This window comes from Rhinopithecus roxellana, chromosome 7 (genome assembly GCF_007565055.1).
Source record: "Rhinopithecus roxellana isolate Shanxi Qingling chromosome 7, ASM756505v1, whole genome shotgun sequence".
In the NCBI taxonomy this organism is placed as follows: Eukaryota; Metazoa; Chordata; class Mammalia; order Primates; family Cercopithecidae; genus Rhinopithecus; species Rhinopithecus roxellana.
In genome coordinates, this window is record NC_044555.1 from 85,158,001 (window position 1) to 85,185,314 (window position 27,314).

The 27,314-nt window shown below is 44.7% G+C and overlaps 2 protein-coding genes across 4 annotated transcripts in view; one reads left to right on the forward strand and one right to left on the reverse strand.

Moving 5' to 3' along the window:
* The first annotated feature begins 6,922 nt into the window (after positions 1-6,922).
* On the forward strand, positions 6,923-23,881 carry PDHA1 (pyruvate dehydrogenase E1 alpha 1 subunit). The gene is made up of 11 exons (XM_010389060.1): positions 6,923-7,118; positions 12,301-12,360; positions 12,904-13,077; positions 14,202-14,328; positions 15,955-16,046; positions 17,367-17,459; positions 18,531-18,686; positions 18,861-18,932; positions 21,070-21,137; positions 22,952-23,060; positions 23,527-23,881. Exons 1-11 carry the CDS (start codon positions 6,933-6,935, stop codon positions 23,689-23,691), a joined length of 1,302 nt encoding a protein of 433 aa, XP_010387362.1. The 5' UTR covers positions 6,923-6,932; the 3' UTR covers positions 23,692-23,881.
* A 430-nt stretch (positions 23,882-24,311) lies between these two features.
* MAP3K15 (mitogen-activated protein kinase kinase kinase 15) overlaps positions 24,312-27,314 on the reverse strand; it is a 153,263-nt gene continuing 150,260 nt past the window's right edge. For all 3 annotated transcript variants that reach the window (XM_030933902.1, XM_030933901.1, XM_030933900.1), the window contains 4 exons: positions 26,764-26,876; positions 25,478-25,578; positions 25,324-25,400; positions 24,312-24,819 (listed from right to left, as the gene is read on the reverse strand). In XM_030933902.1, the coding sequence (XP_030789762.1) occupies positions 24,735-24,819; positions 25,324-25,400; positions 25,478-25,578; positions 26,764-26,876 (376 nt within the window). In that variant the 3' untranslated portion in view covers positions 24,312-24,734. The remainder of the gene's footprint in view (positions 24,820-25,323; positions 25,401-25,477; positions 25,579-26,763; positions 26,877-27,314) is intronic.

Here is a 27,314-nt window from a genome sequence, read left to right on the forward strand (position 1 = left end):
TAATCTGTTGGAAGAATGAATGAATGTGGCCCTTTGACACCACGTCACTTGGATAAGTAGGGTTGTGTCCCACAATTAAAGCAGGTGAAGCTCTTTGTCTCTTTCCTTCTCTACAACCTCACTATTATGCTACAATAAAATAAGTCATAGACAGAATTTTATCCAGATCATTTATTTATGCAGGCACAAAATGTGCCATACATCCTGTTCCCTTAAGCTTGGCAAGGGCCTGTTCTCTCCTTCTGGGAACCATGACAAGCTTCTTTATGAAGTGTTGATCCCAGGCAGACCCAAACAGGTGGCTTGTCAGACGGTTAAACTCTATTCACACGAGGGCTGGCGTCCCTGAGAGTCTTTTGAGCCAACTGCATATCTATTTTCTTTTCTTTTTTTTTTTTTTTTTTTTGAGATGGAGTCTCACTCTGTCACCCAGGCTGGAGTGCAGTGGCGTGATCTCAGCTCACTGCAACCTCTGCCTCCCGGGTTCAAGTGATTCTCCTGACTCAGTGTAACCTGCATGGACCTAGGGGGACTGAACAAAGGGGGCCGAACGTGGAAATAAAAGACAAGAGACAAAATAGTATATTTGGAATAGTATATTTATGACAACCAGCCCTATGAGATGAATGTTGTCATTATGCTCCATTTAAAGATGAGGAAACCGAAGCACAGAGAGTTTAGGCAAATTGCCCGAGGTCACACAGCTGGTAAGTGGTTGAGCCAGGATTTGAGACCAGGCAGACTGGTGCCAGAGTCCAGATGGTAGGCCGCCTCTCCGTAGGACAGTTCTTAGGTTTCCAAAGGCTGCTTCCATTTGGGGATCAGCTACAGAAAATGATTGATAGTAACTTCAGGCCAGACTCATCAGCATGTGCCTGAAATCTTCCCCATTAAAATACGTATTTTTCCACATATCTCCATTGGATAATAAAAAGACATGATGGGCCGAGTGCAGTGGCTCCCTGTGATTCCAGCACTTTGTGAGGTTGAGGTGGGAGGATCGCTTGAGCCCAGGAGTTTGAGACTTGCCTGGGCAACATAGGGAGACCCTGTCTCTATTTTAAAAATCATCTAGAAAGATATGCTCATACTCATTGTGGTTCGCCTGTCTTAGATCCAGGAACCCCATGCTCTCCTGAACACACTATGGCACCTCCTTCCATTAATTTCCTTTAAGGTCCTGTCATGAGAGGGCATAGCTCATCTTCCATATTTACAAAATGCAAAGCTGATATGAACATCCTTCTTTGGCTTCCCATTATTCTTAGGAAAAGTGTCTAAATCTTTAATGAGGTCTAACAGGACCAGGAAAATCTACTGCCAACCTTGTGCTCAGTGCTCAGACCACAGCTAGAAGTTCTTCTCAGTGCTGAGGTCTGAGTGTGCCCCCTAAAATTCATCTGCTGAAACTTAACCTCCAGTGTGAGGGTACTAGGAAGCAGGGCCTTTGGGAGGTGATTAGATGATGAGGATGGAGCCCTGCCCACCCCTCCTGGGCCCCCTTGAATGGAATTAGCACCCTGATGGAAGAGGTTGAAGGGAGCACCTCAGGCCTTTTTTTGCCCTTCCACTCTTCTGCCATGTGCGGACTCAGCCAGAGGGCCCTCACCAGACACTGAATGCCCTGACCGTGGAGTTCCCAACAGCCAGAACCGTAAGAAATCAATGTCTGGGTTTGTTTGGTTGGTTGGTTTTTATTGTTGTTGTTGTTGTTGTTGTTGTTGTTGTTGTTGTTGTTGTTTGAGACAGGGTCTTGCTTTGCCACACAGGCTGGAGTGCAGTGGCACAATTGTGGCTTACTGCAGCTTCAACCTCCCGGGTTCAAGCCATCCTCCCATCTCAGCCTCCCAAGTAGCTGGGACTACAGGCACCTGCCACTATGCCCGGATAATTTTTGTATTTTTTGTAGAGATGGGGTTTCACCACATTGGCTAGGTTGGTCTCAAATTCCTGGGCTCAAGCGATCCACCTGCCTCAGCCTTGGAAAGTGCTAAGATTACAGGTATGAGACATCACGCCCAATCAGTGTTTGTTATTTATAAGTTACCCAGTCTCAGGTATTTTGTTAAAGCCACTAAAACATTACAAAGTCCCCCAACAGCTTGATCTAGTAATTCCTCAGGGGTTACAACACAAGGATATTAAAATTATATGGTTCCTTTTTTATTTACCGCTGGAAATTGTTCTACAAAGAACTATTCCTCATCAACTATTTGTTGACAATGAAATTCAGTCTATGTAAGAAAGGCAGGATAAGTCCTCGGTTCTTTCCCTTTGCCAGATTTCAGAATAATTACTATTGGGCTGGTCTTTGCTTCTAGGTCTTTCTAGTCGACAGAGTTAAGATACACACACACATACACACACGCACATCGTTTCTGCTTTGAGACACAGTCTCATTCTGTTGCTCAGGCTAGAGTGCACTGGCATGATGATGGCTCACTGCAGCCGCCACTTCCCAGGCACAGGTGATTCTCCTACCTTGGCCTCCCTAGTAGCTGGGACTGCTGGTACGCACCACCATGGCCGGCTAATTTTTTATGTTGTATAGAGACAGGGCCTTACCATGTTCCCCAGGCTGGTCTTGAACTCCTGAGCTCAAGTGATCAGCCCACCTTGGCCTCCTAAAGTACTGGGATTACAAGTGTGAGCCACCGTGCCTGGCCAAGATATATATATAGATATATATCTTGAAAGGGGGAAATAATCATGAGTTTATACTGGTATTTCCAATTCAAATTCAGGACCACTAGGCTTTGACTTGTTGAATTTTACATTTGTGTCTCTGTTTTTTATACTGAAAATCTTGGTTCCCAATGGCCTTAACATAATTATATATTTACTTTATCAGTGTGGGTATGTGCAGTCTCAAATAATAATAACACCTGAGAAATGAGAACAATTTAAGATTTTTTTCTGTAGAGATGGGGGTCTCCCTGTGTTGCCTAGGCTGGTCTAGAACTCCTGGGTTCAAATGATCCTCCCACCTCAGTCTCCCAAAGTGCTGGGAGTACAGGTGTGAGCCTTGCCTTAAGATTTTTTTTCCAGTTCCTTTTGTCTTTAGGCTATACCCCACCAAGTATATGCAGTCACATTGCTGTGGTGTTAAATAACTTGAGATCATTCTCTGCGGGGTTATGCCAACAACTTGATATGTCATTAAATTGGTTTGTTGTATTTCATTTCAATTTTTATTTCATTGTGTTTTATGGTTGTGTAAAAACATTTATATGGTTCCAAAGTTAAAATCACCCCTAGCCATAATCCCTTCACCAACTGGTGCTTAGTACATCAGACATTCGAAAATATTTGTTGACTTTTATGACATATGTATATGATTGTCCTATTCTAATTCATCTGCTGGGGGATGGGTGTTTCCTACTAGAAAACCAGAGACATGTTAAGGAGCATGATTTGCCTTAAAGCTCAGCTTGATCGAATACTTTTAGGGTGATTTGCTAACGAAAGGTCAAAAGGCATATTACAGGGTCTCTAATCAAAATTGCCCTGCTTCACCCAGATAAGTTTTTTTTTTGTTTTGTTTTTTAGAGAGATGTGGTCTCGCCCTGTCACCCAGGCTGCAGTGCAGTGGTGCAGCCATAGCTTACTGCTGCCTCAAACTCCTAGGCTCAAGTAATCCTCCCTCCTCAGCATCCCTAGTAGCTGGGACTACAGGCATGCAACACCATACCAGACTAATTATTTTATTTTTTGTAGAGACGGGTATCACTGTGTGGCCCAGGCTGGCCTCAAACTCCTGGCCTCAAGGGATCCTCCTGCCTTGGTCTCCCAAAGTGCTGGGATTACAATTTCCCCCAAGATTAACGAGCCCTCCTTTCTTAAGACTTTCTCTTCCTGTCTTTTGCAACCCTTTCTTTCTCTCTGGCCTCCTCTCCTGATACAAGAGTCTTTTGTGAATGTTCTAGCATGTTACTATAGCCTATGGTTACTATAGCCTAGAGTTAATGACTATAACGTTACTATAGCCTATAGTTAATGACTATTAACCACGATCATCACCTGTCACCACTTGACACAGCATCTCAAAGTGTCCCTCACCTTCAGAGTTGCTTCCAACTCTGCTTTTAAATATCTGAAAACAGCTGGGCGTGGTGGCTCACACCTGTAATCCCAGCACTTTGGGAGGCTGAGGTGGGCAGATCACCTGAGGTCAGGAGTTTGAGACCAGCCTGGCCAACATGGTGAAACCCCCGTCTCTACTAAAAACATACAAAATTAGTGGGGCATGGTGGAACTCACCTGTTTTCCCAGCTACTCGGAAGGTTGAGTGAGGAGTATCGCTTGAACCCGGGACTCAGATGTTGCAGTGAGCCAAGATGTCACCACTGTACTCCATCCTGGGCAACAAAATGAGAATCTGTCAAAAAAAAAAAAAAAAGAGGCCAGGTGCGGTGGCTCACACCTGTAATCCCAGCACTTTCGGAGGCTGAGACGGGCAGATCACGAGGTCAGGAGATCAAGACCATACTGTCTAACACGGTGAAACCCCATCTCTACTAAAAATATAAAAAATTAGCCGGGCGTGGTGGCATGCGCCTGTAGTCCCAGCTACTCAGGAGGCTGAGGCAGGAGAATGGCATGAACCCGGGAGGCAGAGCTTGTAGTGAGCCGAGATTGCGCCACTGCACTCCAGCCTGGGCGACAGAGCGAGACTCTGTCTCAAAATAATAATAATAATAATAATAATAATAATAATAATAATATATATGAAAAACAAGAAATGCAGAGAAAATATCCTAGTCATTGAAAAATGGGTTACTTTGTTTCTGCACTGCAAAGCTACTACTTTAAACTTTGTAATGAATCTAATCGAGATCATTTGAGATGATGCAAATGTCCTGTTTCTCATCATACATTTACCCACTAACTGTAGCCTCTATTGATGATAATTCTCACCTGCAACAGTTACTGTGGTCTTTGCCAAATGGTGATTTTCTTTTTCTATTTTCATCATTCCTTCTATATTAATTGGAATTTTACTGTAAGGAAAAGCTGTTCCTTCAAACCCATTGATTTGTTCAATCATGTATTTCAGTAGGACCTATATTTTATTTGTTCCTTGCTATATCTTCAGTGTGTAGTATGGTGTCTGACACATAATCGGTGCTCAATAATAGGTGTTGGATGAATGAGCGAATGAATGAATGAATTGTATCCGTATGTGGCCTACAGAGTTCCCGGACATGCACAACCAATATCACCACCCCATGGAGATGACTCCCAAATTAACATTTTTAGCATATGTTCCAAACTTACAACTCCAGCCTCCTGGGGGACATCTTCAGATAGCTGTGCCACAGCCACCACAAGGTCAACATGTCCCAAACCATTCAGACGAGCTTTTTCTCCTGAGCTGGACATCTGGCCTCCAACCTTTTCATTCTTTTACCTTTCATATTCTATCAGCAGCAGCAGCTGCTGAAATCATACCATGCAAGTTTCTCACGTCCATCTCTGCCTTTTAATGGTGCCCTCTCACTCTTTTAAGAAGTTTTCTTCCACTGCAACCTGGTCATCAAGTTGGAAGGACTCAACACGATCTCTCAGTCCAGGGTCTGGCCCAGTGCCCAAATTCTTTCTCTAGCTATGCCGAGAGCTGGTCATGCTTTGAACTTCTGCTTTGAATACTTTCAGTGACACTGGGAGAGAATTATCTCATTGGACCATTGTCATTGTTAGAAAATTCATTGTTATGCTGAAATGAAAGGATTTTACTCACACACACACACACAATAGCTCTTCCTCCTGGAACATGAATGGCCTGAAAATGTGTGAAGACATATCCAATCCTCTCTGGTTTTATTGTTCATTCAATTTTCTGTTCTCCTCCTGGCAGGAGGATTATATTTCACCTTGTGGAACCCAGACATGGTCGGGTAACTAGCTCTGGTCTGTGAAAATTGAGAGGAAGTGACATGTGTCACTTCTGGACAGAAGCTTTGAGAGCCGGTTTAAATGATCCCTTTTCCCTTCATCCATGAGACAAGCTAAGTTCCACAGAGAGGGTGCCACGCTGTGAGGGACCTGTGTTATGAGCACGATGGCTCGTGCCACTTCAAATTCCTCAAGTGACTGAAATTTGGAGGTCAGTTGTTACCACATCATAACCGAGCCAATTCTAGTTAGCCTGTTTTTTCCTAACTTCTTTAATCGTTCTTCATAAGTCACAATCTCAGCCCCTCACCATTCTGACCACGGTCCCCTGGATTCCACTCAGCTTAGTCATTATCCCCCTTAAAATGTGGAGCCCAAATGTGAACCCCAGGTGCAATCCCACTAGGGCACAACAGAATGGGTTCCTGTGCCCTTTGATCCTCTGAATAGAGCCTCTTGTTGCTTTGGTGTTTGTCTGTGTGTGTGCTTTCATCATTGGCTGAGCCACGCTGTTAACTCGCAGTGAACCAATAGAGAAAAAAGATTTTTCCCATTGACCTCTCGACATATATTGGGAAACAAATTTTTTGATCCGCGTTCAAGTAGACAGGGCAGAATTTTCCAACTGCTACGTGATCTTTTAAAGACAAGTTAGTGGCAGACCATTTACAGAAACCAGGTGTTCTGTCTTTTGGCTCTGAGCATGCTGCTGATCTTCATCATCTCGTGTACTGAGCGAGGGCTGCAGAGCTGCAGCACCGGCAGGACCGGGCGCTCGGTAGGACAGGGCGCTGCACGGCGAAAACTACCAAGGCTCCTTTCCCGCGGCGCCCTGGAGGCGGGGCCCCACCTTCCCACGCAGGCGCTCTCAGGTCCCGCCTCCTCACCCGCCCGCCGCGTGGCGTCGGAAAGAGCGCTCAGCCCCTCCCTCTCTGGCGCTGATACCCAATGGGCAGCCGCAGGCCTTTAGCGGGGGCGGGGCACCCCTGGACGCCGTTCTGGTTGGCCCGTGGCCCGGCGCAGCGCATGACGTTATTATGACTCTGTCACGTCGCGCTGCGACTGAGGCGTGGCGTCTGCTGGGGCACCTGAAGGAGACTTTGGGACACCCGCGTCGTGCCTCTTGGGCTGTGAGGAGTCGCCGCTGCCGCCAGTGCCTGTGCTTCATGAGGAAGATGCTCGCCGCCGTCTCCCGCGTGTTGTCTGGCGCTTCTCAGAAGCCGGTGAGACCTCCTGGGCGGCCAGGGTGGGGCGCGAGCGGGGCTGAGGCGGGGCCGGAGGGCGGGCCGGGCCGAGCCACCCAGAGCGGGGTAGAAGGAGCTAGGGGAGCCGGATAGCCTTTACTTCGCCTCCACGTCCTGCATTCCGTTCCTGGCCTCAGCAGAAGCGACGCGGACCAGGATCCCGCCAAGGTCCTTGTGGACTTCCCCCTTCTCGACACCCGGCTCCCGCCGCCGGGCCCAGCTGTGCGCCGGGCGAAGTCAGTGTGCTCAAGAGGTTGGTTTACAGGACACGGAAAGGGTGGCCTCGGCCTCCTTCGAGTCTCCGATTGACCCTACTCTTTTCAGATCTTCCTAATTTCTCTTGACCTAGAGGCTTTGTAATAGCGTAGACTCTGGAGACGGGGTGGCTCCATTCAAACAGCACCCTCACCATTGACTAACCCTGTGACCTTGAGCAAGTTTTTAAACTTCCCGGGGACCCGGTTTCCTGAAATGTTTGCGCTAAGTGGAGTTAATCTCTAAGTGGAGATAAGCGTTATCTCTGAAATGTTATCGGTTATTAAAATGTTATCAGTTAACTCTAAAATGGAGATAAGAGTCCCCACCTCTTGGGATTGTCTTGAGGATTCAACGAGTGACACGTGTGGATACGATTCCAACTAGCACCCGGCACATAATCGATAGCATGTGTGTTGAATAGTGTTATTTATTGAGTGTCCCGTTCGGTATACATTTCTTGAACACCTGTGCTCAGTTCTGAGGCGGGTTCACAGAGGGTCAGCCTCTTCAGAAACAAACTTCCCCCCCTTCCCTCTCCCTCAACATCTGAGCTTTTCTTGGCAGTGAGTTCAGGAGTGCGGAAGCAGAACTCAGAGGACGCTGCCCTCCCCTCCCCTTACCTACACATTCTTGGGGTACAAGTAGCTAAAGCAAACAGCAACGATGCTTGAGGGGTGGGGGGTACAGTCCAGCACTATTTTATGGCCTCAGCATTTAGAGGTGCCTAACACCTAAGCTTCTAGCATTCTGACCCCTAGGCACAGTGAGGTCGTGTTAATTGGTGTAACTGCAGGCCTCGGGATTCTGGTAATTCCCCCAGGACTTGATACAGCTCTAAGTACAGGCAGAGATTGTCAAAAGGTAAACGAGATATGCCCCTCTAGGAATCCTGTTGCCTAAAATAATGACAGAACTGCCGGGTGCGGTGGCTCAAGCCTGTAATCCCAGCACTTTGGGAGGCTGAGGCGGGTGGATCACCTGAGGTCAGAAGTTCGAGATCAGCCTGGCCAACGTGGTGAAACCCCGTCTCTACTAAAAATACAAAATTAGCTGGGCATGGTGGCGGGTTCCTGTAATCCCAGCTACTCTGGAGGCTGAGGCAGGAGAATAGCCTGAGCTCGGGAGGCGGAGTTTGCAGTGAGCCGAGATCGTACCATTATGCTACAGCCTGGGCGACAAGAGCAAGACTCGTGTTAAAAAAAAAAAAAAAGTCATTCCCTTTGGGGATATCTGTGGGTAGAGGGCTGTACCGGTAGTTATGGGCTTAGAAACATCCTTCCTTTAGGCACCTGATGTAGGTTTATTATTTCTTCTGCAAAGTCAGGTTTATCGTTTCCTCTATCAGTTTGCAGGGCCCCCCCGCCCCCACCTTACAGTAGGAAGAAAATTGAATTCCAGATATGAAGTCACCTTAGAAAGTGCCCAGGTATCTTTCCACTTGGTGGTGTAAACTCTTCAGATAATTAGGAAGTTTTCTGTGTCACTCAACTTGTCATGGACTAATTAGGAACCATTCCTGAAGCTTTTAAGGGTAGAACTAAAAGTTTCACCTTTTTATTTTTAAAGGGTGGAATAATTAACGTGTTGACTCTTTGTATTTTGTAATTCTTCATACTTATGGATGTCTTTTTACTTAACTATAAGTAACAAGATAGATCAAGGTTTTAATTTTTTATATCATACATGTAAAAAGACATTTTGTATATAAGCCTTTCACAAAAATCCTGACAGTAAACAATAAGCAGCGGCTCACCCAAATTAGGCAGACTTACTGAACTAGATTCCTACCATCTGTGTGATACTCCATGAAGGGAGGGATAAGTTTAGGCAGCTGGTCTGATGGCTGTGACACAAGTTAATCCCCTTAACCTCCCAAGATGCTGTGCGTTTTTTCCTTTTTCATTTTTTATTCTCCCTGGTATTTTTGTTTTGTTTGAGATTTGTCACCCAGGCTGGGGTGCAGTAGCATTATGACAGCTCACTGCAGCCTCAGCCTGCCGGGCTCGAGCGATCCTCCTACCTTAGCCTCCTGAGTAGCTGGGAACATAGGCGTGCTCCACCATCACACCCAGCCAATTAAAAAAAAAGAAATTTTTTTAGTAGAGGCATGGTTTCGCTATGTTGCCCAGTCTGGTCTCCATCTCCAGGCTCAAGCAGTCCTCCCAACTGGGCCTCCCAAAGTGCTGGGATTACTCTTACTCTCTTAAAACCAGGCAGGTGGGGAGATTCATCTCAGGCTTAAAGACTGCCATTGCCTCATCAAAGAGTGTGTGTTGTGAAACTTTGAAATGAATTTCAAGATTGTTTTCATTTTTGAATAAGGTCTATAGTTTTCATAATTCTTATTTCATGGAGGAAGAATGAATTGCATTTAAAATGTTATTCTTTGTTTTATTGTTTGCATTTCTGTATGACTTTTTTTGAGATCTTTACTGTGTTTTGGCTTTATAAGTGGTAGGTAAGAGTTTTAATTTACACTGTTAGAATATGGAATTTTTGAAACATTTTTCCTCTTTCACATGAATGATTCCTATGTATTTAGGAAGTTAAAGTTTTACTTTTTTTTTATTAATTTTTTTTTTAGGCTGGACTGCAGTGGCACAATCATAGCTCACTATAGCCTCAGGTGTGCGCCACCACACCTGACTAATTTTTTAATATTTATTTTTGTAGCGATGAGAGTCTCATTATGTTGCCCAGGCTGGCTTTGAACTCGTGGCCTCAAGTGATCCTCCCACCTTGGCCTCCCAAAGTGCTGGGGATTATAGGCATGAGCCACCATGCCCGGCCTAATTTTTATTTTTTAAAATGTGAATGGGTTGTTCGTGGTCTCTGTCAGAAAAGAATCCCATTTAACAGAGAATCTTTTTATGACTCTCCAGAGAAAATGAATAGTAAACTTATCTTTTCAACAAGCTCTCACTCAGAAATTATGATACACTCACACTTCTGATAGGACTTTTAGCTTCTTTAAGTTTGCTCCTTTCACTCATATCAGTGGTTCTTATTTTTGAGATACACAATAATGAAGCCAGGGGAGAACGTATCTAAGTAGCTTTCTGGCAGTCCTAATCTTTGCAGGCGCAAGATTACGGGTGCGTGCCACAGCACTGGGCCCCTTCTTGCTCTTTATTGTATAGCATTATCCTGCCTCATCGTTTCAACTCTAGGATTGAGAAAGAAGTTACCTTTTCTGTTACTGTTTCCTGGCTGGTTTGGACTCCTGCCTTCCAAAAACTGCAGTTTCTATAGTTGTATTTGGAAGTGTATTTCGCAATACATTTCTGGCCCCACAAAATAATTTATTAATTGCCAAGAATAACACATCTGTTTGATGATTGCCAAATATAACCATTGATTTGCTGTTTCACCCTCTTTCAGCTTTACTTCTTCCTAAATTCGTAAATTTCCTTCAGTTTTTCTGAGATACATTAGTGGACTGTCTCTGTCTGTAAGTTAACTGAAACATTGATTCCTAGTATTTCAGTTGTTTTCCTCCAGCACTGTCATTGGCTATGTTTGTTGGCTTTGTCCGATAATGGTCTATTGAGGGATGAAGAGATATGTAATTAGCTTTCTGCCTATTGGCTTGTACACTCCAGCGTATACTTGGCAGATCAGTCTTAACTCTTCTCACCAAGATCCAGTCCACTGCTGGATTATGTAAGGTATGAACACATCAGATGTGCTTTTTATGGAGAAATCATGTTGGTTTACATGTCAGTGTGTGAGCAGAAGGGAGTTAAAATAGTACGATAATACTAACTGGATAAATACTGTCATCTAACCTAAACCTTAGCCATTACATAGAATACTTTTGCTGTGAGCAGGTTTGCTCAATTGTAAAACTGGAAAGGAATCATTTCTTGCCTCCCCTCCAAGCTTTTTACCTCCAAACAGTGACAGCCACCCAAACTTCAAGAGAACAGTGTTTTAGAAAACGTTTCTTTCGACTGGGGCTTCAGGAGGAGCCTACCCAAGATTTAGGCTGTTCAAATTATAAATTATAAAACAGCTGGCTCAAGCACATTGTGTTTAAGTCAGAGAGTGCTAAGTATCTTTTCTTTTGTCTCCCTAATGTATTCATCTCATACTTCAATCAATTTAAAATATTTTTTCTTACAGATCCAATTTGATAGAAGAGTCAACTTTGCCTGGAGTGGGGATTAAATCATAGTTTTATTTGAAGTATAATTTTGGCTTGCTCAGAATGAACAGTATCTGGTTATGACTAAGAATGGCATGAACAGGTCGGACGCGGTGGCTCACGCCTGCAATCCCAGCACTTTGGGAGGCCAAGGCAGGTGGATCACTAGAGGTCAGGAGTTGGAGACCAGCCTGGCCAACATGGTGAAACCCTGTCTCTACTAAAAATACAAAAATTGGCTGGGCGTGGTTGTGGGTGCCTGTAATCCCAGCTACTCGGGAGACTGAGACAGAAGAATCACTCGAACCCGGGAGGTGGAGGTTGCAGTGAGCAGAGATTGCGCCACTGCACTCCAGCCTGGGTGATAAAAGCAAAACTCTGTCTCAAAACAAACAAACAAAAGAATGGCATAAACAAACACAGCTCACAGATGATCCAGTCTCTTTAGCCACTAATTTCATTATATTCTCACTATAATTTCTTTGAAAACAAAGGATGGGTTTGGTTTTTGCCCCTCTTTGCACTGCTTGCCTTCAGATGGCGGGATGATCATGTTTCATTGGCCAAAGCATGAATTCATTTTGGAGGCTAAGAAAGATGCAAACACAGTGCACAGGGTGGAAGAGAAGCCTATGAGTATGTTGGGGCTTATTAAATTTCCATAACTTCATGCTGATAACTGATTAATAATTATACTTTCCAAAATAGTTGACAATTAAAAAGTACTGATTTGTTTGTATATTTTTGTCTTTTAAGGCAAGCAGAGTGCTGGTAGCATCCCGTAATTTTGCAAATGATGCCACATTTGAAATTAAGGTAAGAGGTGTTTTATTTTGTTAATAATTTTTTCACAGGTACACTCTGATATACAGTTTTACTTTTAGAATAGAACATGCTTAGTCATCATTTTCTTCAAAACGTTCAGGATCAGAGGTTCAGAGAAGCTTCACGAAAACTAGAATTTATTAGCAGCTTGCTGTTGTTCTGTGGGGGGTAGGGAGAGGAGCTAGAAAATAAAAATAAAAGCTTATTCTAAAGTTTAGAAAGTAATTCAGTGAAATACTTGAATAAGAAGAGTCTTAGTTGTTTCTTTAAAGGTTCTTTCAACCTATATCTCAGTTGGCTTCTAGGGGCTTTCAGTGAAAATCATCTTAGAAAGATTTCCTTTCCCCAAGCCCCATCTCATTGCACAGTGAGGTTTATGGATTTAAGGAACAGAGGCGATATGAAGCATTACTAATGTGCTCCTCAGCAGTTTTTCAAGTTCAATATTATTTGCAATGGAATTAGATCTTAGAGTGGTCAACAGTGTTTGCAGTGTAGTATGTGGAGGATAAAAACTACCTTATTCCATTTCAGAAATGTGACCTTCACCGACTGGAAGAAGGCCCTCCTGTCACAACAGTGCTCACCAGGGAGGATGGGCTCAAATACTACAGGATGATGCAGACTGTGCGCCGAATGGAGTTGAAAGCAGATCAGCTGTATAAACAGAAAATTATTCGTGGTTTCTGTCACTTGTGTGATGGTCAGGTGAGTGGTAGGTTTGTGATAGAACTGTGTTATTTAGGTAGTGAAATATGGCTTGTACTTATTAGGCTTTACCCTGTTATGTATCAGAAGAGTTTGAGGCTGGTAATGTAATTTTCTTTATTTATTTTTTTGAAACAATCTCTCTGTCGCCCAGGTTAGAGTACAGTGGTGTGATCATGGCTCACTGCAGCCTCTGCCCCCTGGGCTCAAGCAGTCCTCCCACCTCAGCCTCCCAAGTAGCTGGGACCACAGGTGTATACCACCAGACCCAGCTAATTTTTGTATTTTTTGGAGAGACGGGGTCTCACTGTGTTGCCCAGGCTGGTCTCAAACTTCTGGGCTCAAGTGGTCTGCCCACCTCAGCCTCCCAAGGTGCTAGGATTACAGGCGTGAGCCACTGTGCCTGGCTGAAGCCAGGATTTTAGAATTAAAAAGTAGAATGCCAAAACCTGCTATGAAGCTTAGGCTAAAGAATTCATTCACACATAACACTGCCAGTTTTCTGTACCTGTTCTTAGAGTTTTACTATTTTAAAACTTTCTAGCACTGTGATCACCTGTACTGTATATAATTTGGAGAGAAAGGATTAGTTTGTTTTTTGTTTTGTGGGCTTAGGTCAAGGGTTATAGAATCAAATGCCTACAAGGGCCAGCCAGGTAGAATAAATGAGTGAAGAAGGCTAAGTATACAAAACAACGGTGACAGGGACTCATGCTGAACTGGGACCAGCATGCCCTACCCAGAGGAATGCCATGACTTGGTTCCAGCCAGTTGGTGCCATGTGGAAATCAGGGGTAATGCTTCCTGTTTTCCATGTCTCCAAGAGTAGGCGGAAGTCTGGATTTTCATGTGAAATTCCCCAGTGTTTTAATGTTGACATCTGATGTAGGATTTTCTTTTAGGTCATCATACAGGAGAAAGGAAGGAAGTGGCCCATGTGTGGGTTGCCAGTTTATTGCTTCTGGCTTGGGCCGTCCACTCTGTATTTTGGTGGAAAATAGCTACTTTCTCTGGTTATTAATGACAGGTTCTACTAGCCCAAATATTTCACTACAGTCTAGGAAACGTTTTTATTTAGAAACATGTATCGTATTGCTTCATAGTTTCTCCTTCCTCTAACACAGGAAGCTTGCTGTGTGGGCCTGGAAGCCGGCATCAACCCCACAGACCATCTCATAACAGCCTACCGGGCTCACGGCTTTACCTTCACCCGGGGCCTTTCTGTCCGAGAAATTCTCGCAGAGCTTACAGGTTTGCTTTTGATTTACAGAAAGGGGAAATGAGTGGATTAAGTTTTTAAATATCTCTCATTAAGATGCTATTATGAGTTAATATTTAAAGTTTTAAGTTTCTTTTTTTAACCCTCTCTCCTTTGGTGCTCTGGTACTTCTGTTGTGCTCTTGAGTTAACTGACCATTTGTGAAGTTCTCTGGCCCCTCAGGTAAAAGTTTAAAACAGGTTAGTGCTATAAAATCACAATAGGTTTGGTTATCATTCAAGCATGCCAACACAAGTCTAGCAGTCATAGAAAGTAAGTTGGGTTGAAGCTTGGTATGCGATGTAAATTCTAGAAATCTTCTTAATATTCCCCTTTTCTTTGTCCCCCTTGACTATTTTTTTGTTTTGGTCTTTTTTTTTTTGAGACTGTGTCTCATTCTGTTGTCCAGGCTGGAATGCAGTGGTGTGATCTCAGTTCACTGCAACCGCCACCTCCCAGGTTTGAGCAATTCTTATGCCTTAGCCTCCCAGGTAGCTGGGACTACAGGCATGCACCACCACACCCGGTTAATTTTTGTATTTTTAGTAGAGATGGGGTTTCACCATGTTGGCCAGGCTGGTCTCCAACTCCTGACCTCAGGTGATCTATCTGCCTCGGCCTCCCACAGTGTGCTGGGATTACAAGCGTGAGCCACCGCGCCTGGCCTGTTTTGTTTTTTTGAGACAGTTTCGCTTTGTTGCCCAGGCTGGAGTGCAGTGGCCTGCCTCAGCCTCCCAAAATGCTAGGATTACAGGTGTGGGCCACTGTGCCCAGCCCTCCTCCTCCTTTTTTTTTTGTTTTGAGACAGAGTTTCGCTCTTTTGCCCAGGCTGGAATGAAGTAGTGTGATTTTGGCTCACTGCAGCCTCCATCCCCCAGGTTCAAGCAATTCTGCCTCAGCCTCCCGAGTAGCTAGGATTATAGGTGCCAAACCACCACACCTGGCTAATTTTTGTATTTTTAGTAGAGACTAGGTTTCACCATGTTGGCCAGGCTGGTCTCGAACTCTTGACCTCAGGTGATCTACCCACTTCGACCTCCCAAAGTGTTAGGATTACAGGCATGAGCCACTGCACCCGGCCCTCCTTGACTCTTGAACTATGGTTGTCCCTCCATATATCCAGGGGATTGGTTCTAGGACCCTTGAGTATACCAAAATCCTCAAATACTCAAGTCCGGAAGTCAGCCTTCCATATCTTCAGGTTTGCATCCTCAGAATATTGTATTTTCAATCCATGTGTGGCTGAAAAAAAAAAATCTGTATAAGTGTACCCGTGCAGTTCAAACCCTGTTCAAGGATTGACTATATTTAGTGTACTAGTAGAGGAGAGGTCCTAAGATGTTGGTAACTGGTCAAAAAACCAAAAAAGTCTAGGGTACCATCTGGACTTTTGCTAACATCTGAAGGAAACTAAGTGACTGGAGAGTAGGAAAAGCTGGAAAGGTTGAAGCACATGGAACTAGTAAAAGGACAAGCAGAAACTTGTTTGCCTGGAGAGACAGGTACTTAGATGACTGAATTGGCCTCTGCGTTCTAATGGTTGAGCCACTTGGGGTGTGGTTTGGTTTGCTTTGTAGAGTTGGTTTGTGCTGCACATGTGTATGTTCTGCCATTTCCAGGACGAAAAGGAGGTTGTGCTAAAGGGAAAGGAGGATCGATGCACATGTATGCCAAGAACTTCTACGGGGGCAATGGCATCGTGGGAGCGCAGGTAGTCAAGGACGAGGATTGTGTGCTGCTTTAGATTTGGCCCTGGCCTTTGTCTTCAAAAACTTTCCCAGCCCCAGACAACTTTTCATGAAGTAGTACAGCCATGTGCTGCACAGTGACACTTTGGTCAGTGTCGCATATAGGATGGTGGACCCATAAACTTATAATGGAGCTGAAAAATTGCTGTCACCTAGTGATGTTGTAGTGGCACAACACATTACCTTTTCTACGTTTAGGTACGCAAATATTTTGCCTACAGGATTCAGTACAGTCACATGCTGTGCAGGGTTGTAGCCTAGGAGCAGTAGGCTCTACCATACAGCCTAAGTGTGCAGTAGGCTGTACCTTCTAGGTTTGTGCATTACAGTATGGTGTTCACACGACAAAATCCCTTAGTGATGCAATTCTGAAAATATATCCCTGTTGTTAAGCGATGCGTGACTATTTTGGGGGCTTGGTTTGCTTTTAAAGACCTAGTGCTTCATATCCTACCATTTGAGCGATGAGTTGAGTAGATTTGGATGGTGATTTATAATGTTTCCTTTTAGGTGTCTGCTGTTTTATAAGTAAGCAAGAGCGTCTAGCAGTGGAGCCATACCTTCCCCTATTTATATTTCAGTACATTGCCTTATCTTGTGAACTTCATTATGGAGTCCTTGTTCTCATCAGTTAGTGAATGATGAAGAATTAACAGCACAAAATTATATCCCAACTGTTTCTTTTCCTAATATATTAAGATTCTATTATGTGTTTCTTTTAAAAACCTAGTTTTGTTTTGTTTTGTTTTGTTTTCTTTCTTTCAAAATGGAGTCTTGCTAAGCCGCCCAGGCTGGAGCAGTGGTGTGATCTCAGCTCACCGCACCTCCACCCCCAGGGTTCAAGCAATTTTCCTGCCTCAGCCTCCTGAGTAGCTGGGACTACAGTTAAGCGCCACCGTGCCCAGCCATTTTTTGTATTTTTAGTAGAGGCGGGGTTTCACCATCTTGTCCAGGATGGTCTTGATCTCTTGACCTCGTGATCTGCCCAAAGTGCTGGGATTACAGGCGTGAGCCACCACGCCCGGCCAGGTTTTATTTTTTAACTCTTGAATGCAGAAATGTTATTGCTCACTGGTTAAAATAGAACATAGTATTTATATATTACTTTACTGCTTCATTGAAAATATCGGGGGTGGGATCAACAGAGGGATGGGGTTGGAAGGAGAGTTTGTAGCAGCAGTGTAATTTCTGTGCCAGATTCTGGCCAGGAGTTAAAATGCAGGGCATTAATATCTCCCCTCATGGATTTCTGTGGTTCCTTTCTCGGTTGTCCTTAATGTTAGGTGCCCCTGGGCGCTGGGATTGCTCTAGCCTGTAAGTATAATGGAAAAGATGAGGTCTGCCTGACTTTATATGGCGATGGTGCTGCTAACCAGGTAATTATATCTCTTAACTTCCCAATAACAGTCTTATTTTCAAAGTGTTTAATATTCACGGTTGAACTTCTAAAGCAGCAGCTTATTGCTTATTAGGTGAAATAGCAATTCCTATGGCTAGCTGAAATTTGGTTGACTTATGGCCAGATTAGAGAGTGACCTTTTAGCATTGTTTCACAGAAGACTTAGTGGGGGCGCATTCCTGTGACGGAGCTCACCTTTGCTCTACATCAGTGCTTGGTAAAGGACCTCCCCCAACCTATTGCAAAATGATACAGACCCATTCTCTTGGATGTCTGCGCTGGCAGTGTCAAATTCAGATAATAGCATCTCAGTCCTAACTCAGTTTTTGTGCTTCTCTTGGTACCGAGTAATACCCAGTCTGTGGCCGGCACTCTGTGAAGCCCTGTTCTAGAGGCTGATTCTTAGGTGCTGGTTCACTCTGACTATCCAGTGGGCCTGATAGATTTCATATTGATCTTTTTTCCAGTGTGTTCCTTACTGCTAGTATGGCCCCAAAGAAACAAGTAGTAGTTGGTTTGTCATCTTCCTTAGTTGCAAGAGTATGATACCTGCTGCTTCTCATCTGTCACCCACCCCGCTTTCCCTCACCATCCAAAGCTCAGTTTTTTTTTTTTTTTTTTTTTTTTTTTTTTGAGAGGGAGTCTCGCTCTGTTGCCCAGCCTGGAGCGCAGTGGCACGATCTCCGCTCACTGCAAGCTCCGCCTCCCAGGTTCACGCCATTCTCCTGCCTCAGCCTCCCAAGTAGCTGGGACTTACAGGTGCCCGCCACCATGCCCGGCTACTTTGTATTTTTAGTAGAGACGGGGGTTTCACTGTGTTAGCCAGGACGGTCTTGATCTCCTGACCTCGTGATCCACCCTCCTTGGCCTCCCAAAGTGCTGGGATTACAGGCCTGAGCCACCGTGCCCAGCCCAAAGCTTGGTTTTAGAAGAGAAGGCTTTCTGTGCTTTATGAAAGCTTTCTGTGTCAAGCAGAGCAGCAGCTGTTACAGATGATGGAGCCTAGAGAAAGAAGCCAAATGAAACCCCTTTTCATAACTACTTCCAGGGCCAGATATTCGAAGCTTACAACATGGCAGCTTTGTGGAAATTACCTTGTATTTTCATCTGTGAGAATAATCGCTATGGAATGGGAACATCTGTTGAGAGAGCAGCAGCCAGCACTGATTACTACAAGAGAGGCGATTTCATTCCTGGGCTGAGAGTAAGGACACCTGTGGTGGGGCCGGGGCCAAGGCCAAGGGTATGTCCTTGTGCAGACCCTTGACGATCTTAGAAACATTGAAGAGTTTCCATTCTCAAACACAAGCAGGTGATGTGAAAGTAAAATGGTTTGGAGCAGCTGGATTCATGCTTCGCCCCTCACGTTTATTAACAGGTGGATGGAATGGATATCCTGTGCGTCCGAGAGGCGACAAAGTTTGCTGCTGCCTATTGTAGATCTGGGAAGGTAAGGCTCTAAAGGCCTCTGGGCTAATGACATTTATCTCTGGAAGTTCAAAGACTGCCTCCCGTGTGCCTGCTGAAGCTGTTAGTGGGTAGCTGCTAATTGAGGTGCACAAGATGGAAGCAGAGTGAAGCAAGCAGGGCTCCTTTGAGTAGCTTGGTCGTGGTAGCTCACCTGCTGGGAAGCCCACATTTCTCTCATTTAGGGGAAGTCTGTTCTGGTGCTTCCTCTGCTTTCGCCTGTCTTCATCATGACAACTACACTGCCTTTTTGTTAGGTTAATTCTGTCCCTCCTCCCCACCCCCCATTAATCATGAGTCCCTTGAAGGAACAGATTGGGGATCACCTTAGTGTCCAGCATAGAATGCCATGTATACAATAGGCATTTAATATGTGTGTCTTACACAAACAGTATGGTTGAAGCTTGTAATCTTAGTCTTGCTCAGTCCTAAGGATCTTTCCCTTCAGTGTGTGGCAGTGAGGGAGATGGTAACAGGGAGACTGGCCTAAAGAGGTTTCAGTTCCTTCGGCACTAGTACAGGCTTAGGAGGTTTGGGTGTTCTCCCTAAATTAGTGTTCCACAGCCCAGACACAAGGTTTCTGAAGTTGTCACTTCAGTGCCATACCATGTATGTTTGGGCAATGATGCAAATGTCAGAAAGTGGGGAGACAGGGAAGTAAGGGTGGGATGTAGTAACATTAAATAAGAGCTAATGAGTAGAATGAACTAGAGCAGGACCAAGACGACAGCTTGGGTACAATGGGCTGAGCAGTCCATGTCAGGACCCTAAGGCTGGGAGTGCCAGGCCCTGAGTGATGGATCTTGACCCCACTTCTCCCAATTCCTGGAAAGAATACATGGGGGCCAGCCCTGGCTGGAGACATGGTGATTTGTAGAATGTATGACTTCCCAAACACATAACCTTCACAATTCTGAGTTAGATGTTACTGTTTTGCCCGTTTTGCAGACAAGGAAACTGAGCCACAGAGCAGTTAAAGGTACATAGCTACTCTATCATGGAGCCAGCTCCCCACTCGCCCATTTTAACTACTGCACCAAACCAATCAAGGATCCTCAATGTTTCCCCATCCCTCAGTGTTCAGAGCCATCTCCTGGAAGTGGGCTAGTGTAGAATGAGCAAGCCACTTGGTGATAGAGCCCAACTGCTCAGACTCCCAGCAGAGCCTCAGGGTTTGGGTAGCAGAGGTTGTTGGTGCCTGTCAACTTTGTTATACACTAGCAGGATCTGTGAAGTAGGAGTGGCTGCCAGCCCCACAACACGCCACGAGAAAGGAGCATGAGATGGAAATCTGCCTAGCCAATAGCAGGAGGCTCTAGAACATGCTCAAAGCCTTTTTTTTTTTTTTTTTTGGAGACAGTCTTGCTCTGTCCCCCAGGCTGGAGTGCAGTGGTGCGATCTTGGCTCACTGCAAGCTCCGCCTCCCGGGTTCACGCCATTCTCCTGCCTTAGCCTCCGAGTAGCTGGGACTACAGGCGCCTGCCACAACGCCTGGCTAATTTTTTTTTGTATTTTAAGTAGAGACGGGGTTTCATCGTGTTAGTCAGGATGGTCTTGTATCTCCTGACCTTGTGATCCACCCACTGCTGGGATTACAGGCGTGAGCCACTGCACCCGGCTGCCTTTTTTTTTCACAGGGTCTTGCATAGTGGGACACTCACAGCAGCCTTGACCTTCCAGACTCAGGTGATCCTCCCAAGTAGCTGGGACTACAGGTGCATGCCACCATGCCTGGCTAATTTTTGTATTTTTTGTAAAAATGGGGTTTTGCCATGTTGTCCAGGCTGGTCTCTACCTCGAACTCCTGGGCTCAAGTGATCCAACCACCTCAGCCTCCCAAAGTGCTGGGATTACAGGTATGAGCCACCACACCTGGCCTTCAAAGCCTTTTTGATTCAAAACAAGCTGGTAGATTGCCTTATACATGAGAAAGATGAAATACGTAATCAATACATGCTAGAAATGAGAACAGATCAGTCAACCAATAAGAAATCCATGATACCTCAAAAGATCTGGTAAGAATATACTGGATGCTTAATAAAGGGCCTGCATTTGAGGCCATGGAGTGTCAGCCTGCTCTTCCCATCATCGTTCCTAACTGCCTACCACTTCTGTTTTAGGGGCCCATCCTGATGGAGCTGCAGACTTATCGTTACCACGGACACAGTATGAGTGATCCTGGAGTCAGGTGCGTTCATGGGCAGTGGGGTTTCCAGAGGGGGTGCGCTTTGAATGGTGTTACATGGGAAAAGAAACACATTTCTTTTTTTTTTTTTTTTTTGAGATGGAGTCTCGCTCTGTCGCCCGGGCTGGAGTGCAGTGGCCAGATCTCAGCTCACTGCAAGCTCCGCCTCCCGGGTTTACGCCATTCTCCTGCCTCAGCCTCCCAAGTAGCTGGGACTACAGGCACCCGCCACCGCGCCTGGCTAGTTTTTTGTATTTTTTTTAGTAGAGACGGGGTTTCACCGTGTTACCCAGGATGGTCTCAATCTCCTGACCTCGTGATCCGCCCGTCTCGGCCTCCCAAAGTGCTGGGATTACAGGCTTGAGCCACTGCGCCCGGCCAAGAAACACATTTCAATATTTGCTTTTGGAGCTAGATACCAGTTCACTTCATGCATGCAGTTGTGTTGGCATCAAGTTACCTTAAAGCAGTGCCTCCTAATAAGAAAGCTTTACTGAAAATGCCTACAATGTATAGTGTGTGTGAGCACAAGCAGCGATTTTTAGAGTGTTATATACCTTAATTGTGCAGGAAAATTGTTACATAAAACAAGACTGATGGTAGTGTAGTTAGTATCTTGGGGGCATATAGCTTTTGTAGGCATTACCCCAAGTCCATGCATGGCATACTCCACCTGAAGAGGATCAGAATTTGGAGATGTTCTTCTGTCTGGTATAGAGCTAAGGATAACTAGGTGTTCAATCCGTTCAAATACATCAATCAAAACTAGGTTTCACTAGAAAGGCATGAATTTTACTTTTTTGCTTAGGTCTGGCCTATAATTCTGGAATCCCAGGGTTGACACAGTTGAATAAATAAGCCTTTGTAGAGTGGATTTCTAAGGGAAAATCATGTAGAGAGCACAGTATATGGAATAGATCCACTTTGTGTAAATCTGTTGTTGAAAATGGTAGAATCCTTTTAGTTTTACTTCAAATGATGTAGGCATAAGATACATTGGTTTTGCTGGCTATCCTTCTTTAGGGGGACTTAAGGGAGAAAGGCAAGGCACGTGGATTTCCTGCTTTGTGCTCTTAAAATCTAATGCCTTAAAATCTATCACCACACACACCATCTCTGCTGTCCCCTCCCATGTAGTATACAGGAGCCCAAATGGGTGGGATGAGTGACACTTCTTTAGACCCTTACGTCTAAGTCAAAGTGGCAAGCAAAAACTTGGCCCCTGTTGTCGGAACGCCAGGGAAGCCATGTGACTTACCAGCGTACGGTTTTCTAGAAGACAGCAGTAGTTCTTACACAATGTTAGGCTGTGTTCTGGTATTTTGAAAGTATAACTCTGCCACTCCTACAGTGACATAGGCATTGATGTGCCCCTTTGTTTCAGAAACACACTTCTGGCCGGGCGCAGTGGCTCAAGCCTGTAATCCCAGCACTTTGGGAGGCCGAGACGGGCGGATCACGAGGTCAGGAGATCGAGGCCATCCTAGCTAACACAGTGAAACCCCGTCTCTACTAAAAATACAAAAAACTAGCCGGGCGAGGTGGCGGGCGCCTGTAGTCCCAGCTACCTGGGAGGCTGAGGCAGGAGAATGGCGTAAACCTGGGAGGCGGAGCTTGCAGTGAGCTGAGATCTGGCCACTGCACTCCAGCCCGGGAAACAGAGCAAGACTCCGTCTCAAAAAAAAAAAAAAAAAAAAAACCACTTCTGTATTTCACCTAATTGGGACAATCCAACCCCATATCATATTTCATCACGCTGTCCTTGTTCTACTGGACGTGTTCTTACTGATCGTATTACTACTTTTCCCTCCCCATAGTTACCGTACACGAGAAGAAATTCAGGAAGTAAGAAGTAAGAGTGACCCTATTATGCTTCTCAAGGACAGGATGGTGAACAGCAATCTTGCCAGTGTGGAAGAACTAAAGGTACAGTCACTTCAAACCACTTGGTGGTTTGAAGGTTGGCTTTTTTTGCCTCCCACAGAAAAAGTTGCCACCCCCTGGGTGGCCACAGCGTTTGTGTGGGTTCCTCCAAGCCCAGAAAGTGATGTGCCGGGGCATAAATCCGAAGCCCCTCAGGGTCGGGGGGCTTTTCCTTTAGTTTACTCTATTCAAAATTGTATTACTCTTCAGATTTTGGTGGACTGTGAACCACCATCACAGTGGCAAAGCCCCCACAGTAGCATAATTCTTTTTTCCTAAAAGTATACTGTGGATTTTTAATTCATAAAAAATATACACCCTAGAAATCTGTATTCCAAAATCTTCTGAATTAGCAACTGTTTGTACTTGTAGTTAGAGTTACACCAGCAACAGGTCCTCCATGGAACTCTGGTTGGTACCTAAACTGCTGTTCATTCAAAAACCTTTTACACTGTTACCTAATTTTTAGGAAATTGATGTGGAAGTGAGGAAGGAGATTGAGGATGCTGCCCAGTTTGCCACGGCCGATCCTGAGCCACCTTTGGAGGAGCTGGGCTACCACATCTACTCCAGTGACCCACCTTTCGAAGTTCGTGGTGCCAATCAGTGGATCAAGTTTAAGTCAGTCAGTTAAGGGGACTAGAAGGGGAGGTTATACCTTCAGGGGGCTACCAGTGTTCTCAACTTGGTTAAGGAGGAAGAAAACCCAGTCAATGAAATTCTTGTAAACTTCCATTAAGACTGTGTAGACTGAGCAGGTAGTAATTGCATGCACTTTGTACATTGTTGCATTAAAAGATGAATTATTGAGTGCTTAAAGATTATTTTTGACTTAAAATAGTTGTATACTTTGAACAAATACTCTAATTATGAAAAGGAAGAACAATACCTGTGTGCCTGTTTCCCCCCACCCCCAGCCACCTTTTCACAGGGCCCCTTACAGGCATGCTTGTGGTAACAGTCCACAGTGTTCAGCCATAGCACCCGCTCCGAGCATCATTTCTCTATAAGACACAATATTTATTATCAGGCAGGAGGACAGTTCCATTTTAAAATAAGACTCTCATTTCAAAGGCCACATAACTTAGTTTTCTCTACTTACACATTCAGTATAAATATGAAGCTATTTTCTGTTCATATCAAACATTAACTACAAGGCACATTCATATCAGTTTTTTGTTTCTCAAATTTAAGTACCATACCAGTTCTGAAGCAGTGTCCCAGCTTCCATGTTAAACAAACACCCCTTGTTTCACCATTCCAGCAAGTGCTAAAGGGTGTACTTTTTTTTTTTTTTTTGAGACAGGGTCTGGCTCTGTCGCCCAGGCTGGAGTGTAGTGGCGTGATCACAGCTCACTGCAGCCTTCGTCTCCTGGGCTCAAGGAATCCTCCCACCTCAGCCTCCTGCATAGCTGGGACTACAGGTGAATTTCCTAATATTCCAGGAGGTCAAAACCAAGGCTCACTGTTTTCACAATACACACAGTTCTACATTTATAAATAATAGGTTTCAAAAGAAACTCAGGACAGTGTTTAAAACTTAAGTTCTTAAACTATTAATTGAACAATGGCATTTTTAAATACGTAAACACAGCAGAATTCGTGTGTACACTAACAGAAGCTTTAACAAAACATGTAGCATGGTGGCACACTCTGCTCCAGCTTAGCTGATTGGTATCAAGCCTCGTCTTTGGTTTCTGAGGTCTCCTGAGCCCTTCTGTACTGGGAGACTGCACTCCAGAGCCTGCAGAGGAGACCACCCCTAAGAAACAAACAGAGCTGTCTTCAGAGTCAGAGCTTCAAGCCAACAGAGCTAAAAAATGCAGTCCCCAACTTAAAAACCTAATGAAAATAAAAACATTCTCTTCACACATGGAGGTGATGCTCGTGTCCCAGCAGTGGTAGGACATGGCCTTAGAGGTACGTACCTGCAGAGAGCTGGCTATTTCAAATGACTCGGGAACAAGAAGGCAGGTTGCAGTTTAAAGAAGGGGGTGGGTCCAGCATGCGGGACCGCTTGCTGTGTGCCTTCCCCCACTCCCAGCCAGGCATTAATGGCAGGAAATTGGCCAGCTCTTCTCTGTCACCTTCCTACTTCTGACTTCTGCCTGGCTTTCAGTTTCTGCCATGCCTTGGCTTTTTCCCAGCTTGACCCTAGCAGAACTCCAGAGTTTTGGGGGGAGACCCAGCCCTCTGTTTTCTACTTTAAGCATATTCAAACATAGAAAGTCGTGTTATCTTTTACAAACTGTTTTGAGGCTCTTACCGTAGTCGAAGGTATCTTAGATCTTCCTTAGTGATCTCATTAAGAATATCAGAAAGTGTATAACCCTCTTCAACAATCTGAAACAAAGATCAAATCCTTAAGAGCTGAGCAGCTGTGTAATAACAGCATAAGAATTTCTTTGTTGTAAATTTACCTTTTCAATTGTCTTTGCATCGGCTCCTTGCAGCCGCAACCAGTCTATAAGCTCTTTATCTGTTCTCTGCCCATAGGGGCCTGCTGGGTTCTCTGTAATACCTGTAACAATTAGGAATTTGTTATCTATTAGTCTAACCATAAAATTCTTCAAAAGTAACCAGTTGGATGAATAAATGAATCCAGAATGTAAATATAATGTGAAAAAGAGATGAATTAGCCCTGTATCACTCAGCCACTCTAGTACGTATTACACAATTCATAATTCTGAGATTTCACTTTCTAAAGAGAAGCCTCCTCATCTAGGATACCTTCAGTTAGTTTGGAATTTGACATGTTAGGTCTACCACTTTAAATGCTTACCCCCACATCTTTCACATGCCTTTCCTTAGGAATCATCCCTAACTGCGTTGGAAATCCTACAAAGAAATAGGTTTTAGTGTTGAGGTTTTACATCAGAGCTTATCTAGTCCACATTCCACGAGGTAGCTCTGGAGCTCATTTCTAAGTGGCCCAAAACGAATGTCGGGTTGACAGAGACATACTTATTTACTTATGCAGTAAACTACCCTTTTTAGGTGTCCAATATGCTATGAAGGTGGCAGCATAGATACAGTGACATAGACTGTCACTCCCAGAAGTCCTCATGTGCCCTTTTACAATCAGTCCCCTCACCTCCCCATTCTGATTCTGTCCCTGTAGTTCTGCCTTTTCTGGAGTTTCGAAAAGGAATCATGGTATGTGAATTTTTTTTTTTTTTTTTTTTTTTTTTTTTTTGAGACAGGGTCTCACTGTCACCCAGGCCAGAGTGCAGTGGCATGACCTCGGCTCATTGCAGCCTCGACCTCCTGGGCTCAGGTGATCCTCCCACCTCAGCCTCCTGAGTAGCTAGGACTACAGGCACCCATCCACCAAGCCCAGCTGGTTTTTTTCTATTTTTTTGTAGGAACAGGGTTTTGCCATGTTGACCAGGCTGGTCTTGAACTCCTGGGCTCCAGTGATCTGCTAGCCTCAGCCTCCCAGAGTGCTGGGATTACAGGCACGAGCCACCATGCTTGGCTGTGAATCTAGCTCTTTCACTTAGCATACTGCATTTATAATGCAGCCATGTCATTGAATGTATCAGTGGTTGCTTTTGATGATTGAGAAGCAGTCTAGAATCTACTGGAGTCCTGGATTAACAGAAGATAACCTCATTGTTTCTTCAAAGCTAACTAGAATATTAGCTAGATTTTAAAGTCGGTCTCTCCCACAAACACACCTAAGAGCAAGTGGAAAATGACTCACAATTTGATTTTAATTTTAACTGAAGGTGATACAATTCTTGAGTTTTCTGTTCTAGAGTTTGCCGCAGAAGATTCTGGTACTCTCTCTCTTTTTCAACTAGGTGTTCCAAAAGTCTGGTTTAAAAAAAAAAAAAGCCATTATCCAGAGAGCATTCAACACCATTCAATTTAACTCAGGCATCTGTCGTGCATACATTAGAGATTGAAAAAAATGGAAAATGGGACAAGTCTAAGAGTCAGCCTAGAGAGGGAAGCACATGTGTTTCTTCAGGTTCCGTGACTCAGACTTCAGTCTGCGGAGGGGAACCTTCCTTGTGTTTTCCTCCCCTTGACAACAAAGGCCAGTGCTCACAGCTTGGGTATATTTTTGCAATGGACTCAATGTGTGCCCCTCACCCACCCCAAGTTCATACGTTGATATCCTAACCCACAAGGTGATGATGTTAGGAGATGGAGCTTTGAGAGGTGAGGTGAGAGGAGTGTCCTTGTGAAAGGAGACCCCAGAGGCTCCCTCATCCCTTCCACTACGTGAGGACACACAGTGAGAAGATG

Excerpts from the sequence above, each read along its gene's own strand:
- PDHA1 (XM_010389060.1), top strand. The coding sequence starts at position 6,933 with ATGACTCTGTCACGTCGCGCTGCGACTGAGGCGTGGCGTCTGCTGGGG. Across the intron at positions 14,329-15,954 it reads AATTCTCGCAGAGCTTACAG|GACGAAAAGGAGGTTGTGCT; the intron begins GTTTGCTTTTGA and ends TGCCATTTCCAG. Across the intron at positions 17,460-18,530 it reads GCGATGGTGCTGCTAACCAG|GGCCAGATATTCGAAGCTTA; the intron begins GTAATTATATCT and ends AACTACTTCCAG.